We start from the raw sequence: 12198 nt of genomic DNA on the forward strand, positions 1-12198 counted from the left end.
GGCGGGCGGAGCCTCGCGCGATACTCACGGGCCTCCTCCTGCAGCGGGGGCCGCGGCCGCCGGCGGGCTTCCGGCCGCACTCCGGTACACGCGGCGTGCGGCGTCCGGGTGCAGCGCCACTCTGGGCAAACGGCCTCGACCTCTACCGTTACTCACCGGGGCAACTTGCGGTGCGCTCCAGGAGAGAGGCGACGGGCGAGCGAGAGAGACGGATCTCCCTAATATTAAAGGTGAGCAGGGCCATCCGCCGTGGGCTCCATCCCCGGCAGGGGGGGGGGGGGGGACTTCTGGTACCGGTTTCTTCCCCCTGTACTCGGCCACGTCCAGTAACTAGACCCCTCGGCTCACCTGCGCCTCCAATTCAACCCCTGGACTCACTAGCTAGGGGTGGAAGGGGCCTCTATAAATTGTTGTTGTAGGAGAGGAACAACGTGGAGGCTGACCCCTGGGTTCTGCTCACACGTGCTCGCCTGTTGAAGTTATGGGGAAACCGAATCCTCTTATCAGGATGCGTTGCCCCTCTTTAAAAAATAAAAAAGAAAAATGGTTGTCTGGCAAAAAGTCCCAGATGTGTCCCTCGGTGCGGGAGAGGACACGTGGAGGGTTACTCACACGTGGTCGCCCGTTGATGATTTGGGGAGATCGGACCCTCTCTATAGGATCCGTCGCCCCTGTCTTATCTTCATAGAAAAAGGAGGGAAAAAAAAAAAAAAAAAAAAATCTAGTCTGGAGCTCCAGACTGCGTGTGCCTCCATCAGACACTAAGCAAAAAACTGAGTTACGCCCGGCCTAGGGGCGAGGGTGTATGCGGCGGAGGAGGAGCTAACTCTTTTTTTGTACACTTAGTGTCGGCCTCCAGACGGCAGAAGCACACACCCACAGTCTCTGTGTCCCCCAATGAGACGAAGGAGAAAAACAGAAATGCAGACATTTTTGCAAATTTATTAAAAAATAAAAACTGAAATCTCACATGGTCATAAGTATTCAGACCCTTTGCTCAGTATTGAGTAGAAGCACCTTTTGAGCTAGTACAGCCATGAGTCTTCTTGGGAATGATGCAACAAGTTTTTCCCCCCTGGATTTGGGGATCCTCGGCCATTCTTCCTTGCAGATCCTCTCCAGTTCCGTCAGGTTGGATGGTGAACGTTGGTGGACAGCCATTTTCAGGTCTCTCCAGAGATGCTCAATTGGGTTTAGGTCAGGGCTCTGGCTGGGAGTCAAGAATGGTCACAGAGTTGTTCTGAAGCCACTCCTTTGTTATTTTAGCTGTGTGCTTAGGGTCACTGTCTTGTTGGAAGATGAACCTTCGGCCAAGTCTGAGGTCCAGAGCACTCTGGAAGAGGTTTTCATCCAGGATATCTCTGTACTTGGCCGCATTCATGTTTCCTTCAATGGCAACCAGTGGTCCTGTCCCTGCAGCTGAAAAACACCCCCATAGCATGATGCTGCCTCCACCATGCTTCACTGTGGGGATTGTATTGGGCAGGTGATGAGCAGTGCCTGGTTTTCTCCACACATACCGCTTAGAATTATCACCAAAAAGTTCTATCTTCATCTCATCAGACCAGAGAATCTTATTTGTCATAGTCTGGGAGTCCTTCATGTGTTTTTTAGCAAACTCTATGTGGGCTTTCATATGTCTGGCACTGAGGAGAGGCTTCCATCGGGCCACTCTGCCATAAAGGCCCGACTGGTGGAGGGCTGCAGTGAGAGTTGACTTTGTGGAAGTTACTCCCATCTCCCTACTGCATCGGTGGAGCTCAGCCACAGTGATATTGGGGTTCTTCTTTACCTCTCTCACCAAGGCTCTTCTCCCATGGTTGCTCAGTTTGGCTGGACGGCCAGGTCTAGGAAGACTTCAGGTGGTCCCAAACTTCTTCCATTTAAGGATTATGGAGGCCACTGTGCTCTTAGGAACCTTGAATACTGCAGAAATTCTTTTGTAACCTTGGCCAGATCTGTGCCTTGCCACAATTCTGTCTCTGAGCTCCTTGGCCAGTTCCTTTGACCTCATGATTCTCATTTGGTGTGACATGCGCTGTGAGCTGTGAGGTCTTATATAGACAGGTGTGCGCCTTTACAAATCAAGTCCTATCAGTGTAATTACACACAGCTCGACTCCAATGAAGGAGTAGAACCTTCTCAAGGAGGATCACAAGGAAATGAACAGCATGTGACTTAAATCTGGGTGTCTGAGCAAAGGGTCTGAATACTTATGACCATGTGATATTTCAGATTTTCTTTTTTAATAAATTTGCAAAAATTTCTACATTTCTGTTTTTTTCAGTCAAGATGGGGTGCAGAGTGTACAATAATGAGAAAAAAATGAACTTTTTTGAATTTACCAAATGGCTGCAAAAAGTGAAAAATTTAAAGGGGTCTGAATACTTTCCGTACACACTGTATACACTGCACAGTACCACTCCTCATGTCCTGTATATATACACTGCACAGTACCACTCCTCATGTCCTGTATATATACACTGCACAGTACCACTCCTCCTGTCCTGTATATATACACACTGCACAGCACCACTTCTGTCCTGTATATATACACTGCACAGTACCACTCCTCCTGTATATATACACTGCACAGCACCACTCCTCCTATCCTATATATATACACTGCACAGTACCACTCCTCCTGTATATATAGACTGCACAGTACCACTCCTCCTGTATATATAGACTGCACAGTACCACTCCTCCTGTATAAATACACTGCACAGCACCACTCCTCCTGTATATATACACTGCACAGTACCACTCCTCCTGTATATATACACTGCACAGTACCACTCCTCCTGTATATATACACTGCACAGTACCACTCCTCCTGTATATATACACTGCACAGTACCGCTCCTCCTGTATATATACACTGCACAGTACCGCTCCTCCTGTATATATACACTGCACAGTACCGCTCCTCCTGTATATATACACTGCACAGTACCACTCCTCCTGTATATATACACTGCACAGCACCACTCCTCCTGTATATATACACTGCACAGTACCACTCCTCCTGTATATATACACTGCACAGTACCACTCCTCCTGTATATATACTCTGCACAGTACCGCTCCTCCTGTATATATACACTGCACAGTACCACTCCTCCTGTATATATACACTGCACAGTACCACTCCTCCTGTATATATACACTGCACAGTACCGCTCCTCCTGTATATATACACTGCACAGTACCCCTCCTCCTGTATATATACACTGCACAGTACCACTCCTCCTGTATATATACACTGCACAGTACCACTCCTCCTGTATTTACACACTGCACAGTACCACTCCTGTATATATACACTGCACAGTACCACTCCTGTATATATACACTGCACAGTACCGCTCCTCCTGTATATATACACTGCACAGTACCACTCCTCCTGTATATATACGCTGCACAGTACCACTCCTCCTGTATATATACACTGCACAGTACCACTCCTCCTGTATATATACACTGCACAGCACCACTCCTCCTGTATATATACACTGCACAGTCCCACTCCTCCTGTATATATACACTGCACAGTACCACTCCTCTTGTCCTGTATACATACACTGCACAGTACCACTCCTCCTGTATATATACACTGCACAGTACCGCTCCTCCTGTATATACACACTGCACAGTACCACTCCTGTATATATACACTGCACAGTACCACTCCTGTATATATACACTGCACAGTACCACTCCTCCTGTATATACACTCCACAGTTCCAGGTCTCTTCTCCTGTATACTTTCCAGTCTGATGATTATGGGGTAGGGTAAGAAGTCACGGGGTCGTCTCTAGAGGTGGACGGTGTCACATCACATACAGAATAAATCTCAGGTGAAGAACCTACCTCAGCGGATGAGTAACCTGAAGACGAATATCGAGACATGTCAAAGTCATCATCACTAGTGAGATACAAAAATGGTAACGAAAGTAAGGGGGAAGTCAGAAACAAGATAGATATGAAATACATATATACAGTACCCGCCAAACGTTTGTACACCCATATTCATGAAGTGCTTTTCCTTTTTCTTGTTGGAATGTGCACATTTTAGATTCAGACTGATGACAGTGAGAAAGTCACGAGGGTGTGAGGCTGTCATCAGATTAAAGGGGGGATCTGAGGTGCAACACATTATGTGGTTTGCTTCTCACGTGTTTCTTCTCTCCTTGTTTCCATATTTGTTCCTTCGTGGCTTTGCTGCCATCAGTCTGAATCTACAATGTGCACATTCCAACAAAAACAAGGGAAACCACTGCATGAATATTGGTGTACATAGGTTTGACTGGTACTGTAAATATACCTGAGATCTATAGATAATAGATAGATGATAGATAGAAAAACAAAAACACAGAGGCACTCTATATAAGCCAACATACAGTTGTGCTCAAAAGTTTACATACCCCGGCAGAATTTTTTGCTTTTTTCAAAGAATATGAATGATAACACTGAAATGTTTTCTCCACTCATGGTTAGTGGTTGGGTGAAGCCATTTATTGTCAAGCTCCTGTGTTTTCTCTTTTGAAGTCATAATGACAACCCAAAACATCCAAATGACCCTGATCAAAAGTTTACATACCCTGGTGATTTTGGCCTGATAACATGCACAGAAGTTGATACAAATGGGTTTGAATGGCTAGTAAAGGTAACATCCTCACCTGTGACCTGTTTGCTTGTAATCAGTATGTGTGCATAAAAACTGAGTGAGTTTCTGGGATCCAGACAGACTCTTGCATCTTTCATCCAGCCACTGACATTTCTGGATTGTGAGTCATGGGGAAAGTAAAAGAATTGTCAATGGATCTACGGGAAAAGGTAGTTGAACTGTACAAACCAGGAAAGGGATACAAAAAGATATCCAAGGAATTGATGATGCCAGTCAGCAGCGTTCAAACTGTGATTAATAAAAGGAAAATCAGGGGCTCTGTAAAAACAAAACCACGGTCAGGTAGACCAACAAAAATTTCATCCACAACTGCCAGGAAAATTGTTCAGGATGCAAAGAAAAACTCATGAATAACATCAGCTGAAATACTGGACTCTCTGAAAACTAGCGGTGTGGCTATTTCAAGATACACATTAAGGAGGCACTTAAAGAAAAATGGGCTGCATGATCAAGTCACCAGAAGAAAGCCATTACTGCACAAATGCCACAAAGTATCTCACTTACAATACGCAAAACAGCACAGAGATAAGCTTCAAAACTTTTGGAACAAGGTAATTTGGAGCGATGAGAACAAAATTGAACTTTTTGTCCACAACCATAAACGTTACCTTTGGAGAGAGGTCAACAAGGCCTATGATGAAAGGAACACCATTCCTACTGTAAATCACGGAGGTGGATCGCTGATGTTTTAGGGAGATGTGAGCTACAAAGGCACAGGAAACTTGGTCAAAGTTGAAGGAAAGATGAATGCAGCATGTTATCAGCAAATACTGGAGACAAATTTGCAATCATCAGCCCGGAAGCTGCGCATGGGACGTACTTGGACGTTCCAACATGACAACGATCCAAAACACAAGGCCAAGTCGACCTGTCATTGGCTACAGCAGAACGAAGTGAAGGTTCTGGAGTGGCCATCTCAGTCTCCTGATCTCAGTATCATTCAGCCACTCTGGGGAGATCTCATGCGCGCAGTTCATGCTAGATAGCCCAGGAATTTACAGGAACTGGAGGCAATTTGCCAAGAAGAGTGGGCAGCTTTACCATCTGAAAAAATAAAGAACCTCATCCACAACTACCACAAAAGACTTCAAGCTGTCATTGATGTTAGAGGGGGCAATACACATGGGGTATGTGAACTTTTGATCAGGGTCATTTTGGATGTTTTGGGTTGTCATTATGATATAAAAAGAGAAAACACCGCAGTCTGACAATAAATGGCTTCACCCAACCACTAACCATGAGTGGAGAAAAAGGTTTGGTGTTATCATTCATAGTCTCTGAAAAAAGGCCAAGAAAGCAAAAATTCTGATGGGGTATGTAAACTTTTGAGCACAACTGTATAGATAGATAGATAGATAATAGATAGATAGATCATTATTAGATAGGCAGTTACCTGTCTGTGTCCAGGGCTACGAGCGGCTTCTCGTCAGGGCTCTGGTCTAGAGAGGAGTATCCTTTGTTTGGGACGACCAGTCTAGGAAATAATGAGACATACACTGTATGACTAGAGACGGCTGTGGAGACTACGGTACAGCAGGGGGCGCCGTTGACATCCAGGGTAAGAGTATTATTTTCACTGGTTTCAGCCAATCACATAAAGCCCTGACGAACCGTTCCCGCAGTGTATCGGTACCTTGTTCGGGCCATGACGTTGTTCTTTTTGGGCTGTTGATTCACCGGACTCCCGACGTTCCCGTTCTTCAGTGACCCCTTCCGGGCCATCTCCCGCTGCTTCTCTGTAACAGAGCGTAATAACATTATTATTATACAGGAGAAGAGGCGGAGAACAGGAGACAAGAGCAGCGGGGCCCGGGGCCCCAGTATGTGTACACAGGGGAGCCGACCCCAATATGAGGAAATATCAGCCCCAATCACCGGGTCCATGCGGCTTCTCATGTATCTGAGGGATTAATATACAGCACAGAGGCCATGTCTTCCAGTCACCTCTAGAGCTGTATTCACAGTTCTGCTGGCCCGCACTTGGAAGGACACACAACAAGCTTAGACAGAATCCACTGTAGAAAATTCTTTTATAAATCACTTCTGTACTGTTCCCGGGCGTCAACATTCACAAAAGGGCGGCTCAACCTCAGCACAATCTCCTGAGAGCTAACAGGAAGGCAGCAGGATGAGGAACGCAGCTCTGCAGGTGATCGTGATGACATTGGCTTCTTGTGTAGCTCCTGGTGACATCATGGAGCGGCTGCTCTGGGTTATTGCTGTGCACCCTGTGGGTGGTCCGCACTCGCTGTATGTACGGCGTGAGGGCACCAGTCTCTCCCAACACAACGGCCCCCCTCCGATATGACAATCCCGCATGCTCCTCACATTATTCTGGTGACCTTTCCTTTGGTCTCGCTGACATTTTCTTAATAGGAATTAAGCGCAGAAAACAAGATAAAAACAGTTCAATAAAGACAGGAGTGAGAGGGGGACGGGGGCCGAGAAATCACATCACAGCCGGGAGCTGCACACCGTGCCTGGCTACTGCGGAGCGTGGGAGGAAGAACAGAAGTTCCTCCATACCTCACCTGTCCTGCTAGGGGTCCTCCATACACCTCACCTGTCCTGCTAGGGGTCCTCCATACACCTCACCTGTCCTGCTAGGGGTCCTCCATACACCTCACCTGTCCTGCTGGGGAACCTCCATACACCTCACCTGTCCTGCTGAGGGTCCTCCATACACCTCAACCGTCCTGCTGGGGGTCCTCCATACACCTCACCTGTCCTGCTGGGGGTCCTCCATACACCTCACCCGTCCTGCTGAGGGTCCTCCATACACCTCACCCGTCCTGCTGAGGGTCCTCCATACACCTCACCTGTCCTGCTAGGGGTCCTCCATACACCTCACCTGTCCTGCTAGGGGTCCTCCATACACCTCACCTGTCCTGCTGGGGAACCTCCATACACCTCACCTGTCCTGCTGGGGAACCTCCATACACCTCACCTGTCCTGCTGGGGAACCTCCATACACCTCACCTGTCCTGCTGAGGGTCCTCCATACACCTCACCTGTCCTGCTTGGGGTCCTCCATACACCTCACCCGTCCTGCTGGGGGTCCTCCATACACCTCACCTGTCCTGCTGAGGGTCCTCCATACACCTCACCTGTCCTGCTGAGGGTCCTCCATACACCTCACCTGTCCTGCTGGGGGTCCTCCATACACCTCACCCATCCTGCTTGGGGTCCTCCATACACCTCACCTGCCCTGCTTGGGGTCCTCCATACACCACACCTGTCCTGCTGAGGGTCCTCCATACACCACACCTGCCCTGCTGGGGGTCCTCCATACACCTCACCTGTCCTGCTGAGGGTCCTCCATACACCTCACCTGTCCTGCTGAGGGTCCCCCATACACCTCACCTGTCCTGCTGGGGGTCCTCCATACACCTCACCCATCCTGCTTGGGGTCCTCCATACACCTCACCTGTCCTGCTGGGGGTCCTCCATACACCTCACCCATCCTGCTTGGGGTCCTCCATACACCTCACCTGCCCTGCTTGGGGTCCTCCATACACCACACCTGTCCTGCTGAGGGTCCTCCATACACCACACCTGCCCTGCTGGGGGTCCTCCATACACCTCACCTGTCCTGCTGAGGGTCCTCCATACACCTCACCTGTCCTGCTGAGGGTCCCCCATACACCTCACCTGTCCTGCTGGGGGTCCTCCATACACCTCACCCATCCTGCTTGGGGTCCTCCATACACCTCACCTGCCCTGCTTGGGGTCCTCCATACACCACACCTGTCCTGCTGAGGGTCCTCCATACACCACACCTGCCCTGCTGGGGGTCCTCCATACACCTCACCTGTCCTGCTGAGGGTCCTCCATACACCACACCTGTCCTGCTGAGGGTCCTCCATACACACCTGCCCTGCTGAGGGTCCTCCATACACCACATCTGTCCTGCTGGGGGTCCTCCATACACCTCACCTGTCCTGCTGGGGGTCCTCCATACACCTCACCCATCCTGCTGGGGGTCCGCCATACACCTCACCTGCCCTGCTGGGGGTCCTCCATACACCACACCTGCCCTGCTGAGGGTCCTCCATACACCACACCTGTCCTGCTGAGGGTCCTCCATACACCACACCTGCCCTGCTGAGGGTCCTCCATACACCACATCTGTCCTGCTGGGGGTCCTCCATACACCTCACCTGTCCTGCTGGGGGTCCTCCATACACCTCACCCATCCTGCTGGGGGTCCGCCATACACCTCACCTGCCCTGCTGGGGGTCCTCCATACACCACACCTGCCCTGCTGGGGGTCCTCCATACACCACACCTGCCCTGCTGGGGGTCCTCCATACACCACACCTGCCCTGCTGAGGGTCCTCCATACACCACACCTGCTCTGCTGGGGGTCCTCCATACACCACACCTGCCCTGCTGGGGGTCCGCCATACACCTCACCTGCCCTGCTGGGGGTCCTCCATACACCACACCTGCCCTGCTGAGGGTCCTCCATACACCACACCTGCTCTGCCTGTGGCTCCTGTGTTAACTGATCCTGTTTGAGCACTTCTGCTCTTCAGCAACAGACAGTATTTGCTTAATAACGAGCTCTGTCCTGAGCTCTACGGCATCTTCTGTGGCCATCTTTATTCGCTCGCTGTTAACCCCTTGCCTGCCAGCGCCCCATGTTAATCCCCCTCCACAACAATGTCTCTTGTATTCTAATTACCAGGTTTGGTTTCCTCCGATTATCTGCGGCCCCCCTCTGCAGGGTCTGGGGCACCGCTATCTGCTTGACTAGGCTCCGTGCTCCGATACTGATACACCACACACATACATTCACACACTGACCCAGCGCACACACATTGCGCACACACACACCGATACACCGCGCGCGCACACACACTGATACACCATAAACATACTATGAAGCAGTGATGGGATCATATACGAGGGTCGTTATGTGTCCCCCAGGATGTGCACAGAAGCATACTGAACCCGCTGGAGAGTGGTGTACAACTCAAAATAAACGTGTGTGAATTTGGTCAAGCTATTTGACCTAGTTAAATTTATGAAAACCTGACATGGGCTTTTATTTTTGGAGAGATCTGTAGGAAGGTAGAGGGAAGGATCCCTCTCTCCACCCCGAGTCTTGGGAGTGGCCCATGTCCACGATTCTCATTTAAACTTTCAGGCAGGGTTTGGGTGGGTCAGTATTGGGTTTTGCAAGTAGCAGAGCAGGAGCCTCTGTGTAAGTCAGGTCTGTGTGAGACTGAACACAGGTAAGTAAGAGCCAGAGAAAGCAAAGCCATGGACACACCCATGAGTGATACGGTGGTGCAGTCGCCAACAGCAATGGTTGATACGGATGTTCCGGCTGCGAACAGGATGATAAAGTTTGGATTTATTTCATAAGTAGGCATATAAAAACATTTTTGTTGAACTTTCTTGGGTCACTGCCTTATTACCGCACTGTTGTGAAAGATGTTGCCTTACATATGGTGGAGAATGCGGGCAATGTGAACTAAGGCATACCCCGAAGTAAACTGCAAGTCCTTGATAAAGCCTGCAACGTTACAATGCTTCACGGTAAGAGCAGTGAGGCTCTGGAATTCTCTTCCTGAGGAAGTGGTGATGGCCAACTCACTGAATGAATGTAAGAAAGGAATGGAGGCTTTTCTTGTGAGTAACAGTATAGAAGGTTACGAATAACAGAATATTATAGGTAGATGGTTGACCCAACTTAGGGGAAGGAATTTTTTTCCCTATGGAGAAAATTGGCTTCTACTCTGTGGGTTTTTTGCCTTCCCCAGGATCAACAATGCAGAACAGCTGCACTAAAAATGGGCTGAACTAGATGGACATAAGGTCTTCCTTCAGCCTTCAAAACTATGTTACTATAAAAAAAAAAACTATGTTAGGCTAGTTTCACACTAGCGTTTATTCAACGCAGCGCACGGCGCCGCTAAGGCCCGTCCCCTGCCTGCTCCCTGCCCTCCCATCCGGTCATCGCCGCCTACTTTTGCACATGGACGCTTGCGATCTGTGCACCTTATCTTTAGCATAGGGTGCGCAGATCGTGCGCTAGTAGGATTCTGGCGTGCGCTGCGCACTTTTGAAGGTGCGCCGTGCGCGTCAAAACGCAACATGCTGCGTTCGGCGCACACGGCCGCACCTTCAAAAATGCGCAGTGCACGCCAGAATCCTACTAGCGCACGGCCAGCGCACGATCTGCGCACCCTATGCTAAAGATAGGGTGCACAGATCGCAAGCGTCCATGTGCAAAAGTAGGCGGCGATGACCAGATGGGGAGGACAGGGAGCCGGCAGGGGACGGGGCTTAGCAGCGCCGTGCGCTGCGTTGAATAAACGCTAGTGTGAAACTAGCCTAACTATGATAAAAGGTACCCAAAATATTCTCTCTACCTGCAGCCACCACGAGGGGGAGCTCAGGAGATTACTGTAGTAAAACAATGTGAGAAAATAAACCGAGAGCTCCCCTAGTGCTGGTTGCAGACAGGATCTTATCATGTATCTCTGTATACAGGGAGCTCCCCCTAGTGGTGGCTGCAGACAGGATCTTATCATGTATCTCTGTATACAGGGAGCTCCCCCTAGTGGTGGCTGCAGACAGGATCTTATCATGTATCTCTGTATACAGGGAGCTCCCCCTAGTGGTGGCTGCAGACAGGATCTTATCATATATCTCTGTATACAGGGAGCTCCCCCTAGTGGTGGCTGCAGACAGGATCTTATCATGTATCTCTGTATACAGGGAGCTCCCCCTAGTGGTGGCTGCAGACAGGATCTTATCATATATCTCTGTATACAGGGAGCTCCCCCTAGTGGTGGCTGCAGATAGAATCTTATCATGTATCTCTGTATACAGAGAGCTCCCCCTAGTGGTGACTGCAGACAGGATCTTATCATGTATCTCTGTATACAGAGAGCTCCCCCTAGTGGTGGCTGCAGACAGGATCTTATCATGTATCTCTGTATAGAGGGAGCTCCCCCTAGTGGTGGCTGCAGACAGGATCTTATCATGTATCTCTGTATACAGGGAGCTCCCCCTAGTGGTGGCTGCAGACAGGATCTTATCATGTATCTCTGTATACAGGGAGCTCCCCCTAGTGGTGACTGCAGACGGGATCTTATCATGTATCTCTGTATACAGAGAGCTCCCCCTAGTGCTGGTTGCAGACAGGATCTTATCATGTATCTCTGTATACAGGGAGCTCCCCCTAGTGGTGGCTGCAGACAGGATCTTATCATGTATCTCTGTATACAGGGAGCTCCCCCTAGTGGTGGCTGCAGACAGGATCTTATCATGTATCTCTGTATACAGGGAGCTCCCCCTAGTGGTGGCTACAGACAGGATATTAGCACTGAGTCTATGCAGGTCTCAGGTCTGTTTAAGAAAAAAAAGAGCAGCAATTGCTGTAAAAAATAATAAATAATCAATCCAAAATGTTGAACTTAAAAAGCACCCGAAGATAGAAGATGGAGACGTTCAGTGCAACATCAAGAAGGATGGAGAATAAGACAACATGG

At 49.3% G+C, this 12198-nt stretch overlaps 1 protein-coding gene across 5 annotated transcripts in view; it reads right to left on the bottom strand.

Annotated features, from left to right (window-relative positions):
* Positions 1 to 12198, bottom strand: part of FAM219A (family with sequence similarity 219 member A) — a 203235-nt gene that overhangs the window by 15135 nt on the left and 175902 nt on the right. For all 5 annotated transcript variants that reach the window (XM_073556689.1, XM_073556686.1, XM_073556688.1 and 2 more), the window contains exons 3-5: positions 6324 to 6426; positions 6084 to 6164; positions 3874 to 3928 (exon numbers count right to left, since the gene is read on the bottom strand). In XM_073556689.1, the coding sequence (XP_073412790.1) occupies positions 3874 to 3928; positions 6084 to 6164; positions 6324 to 6426 (239 nt within the window). The remainder of the gene's footprint in view (positions 1 to 3873; positions 3929 to 6083; positions 6165 to 6323; positions 6427 to 12198) is intronic.

This window comes from Dendrobates tinctorius, unplaced genomic scaffold (assembly GCF_039654945.1).
Source record: "Dendrobates tinctorius isolate UK_male_01 unplaced genomic scaffold, ASM3965494v1 ptg000237l, whole genome shotgun sequence".
Classification (NCBI taxonomy): Eukaryota; Metazoa; Chordata; class Amphibia; order Anura; family Dendrobatidae; genus Dendrobates; species Dendrobates tinctorius.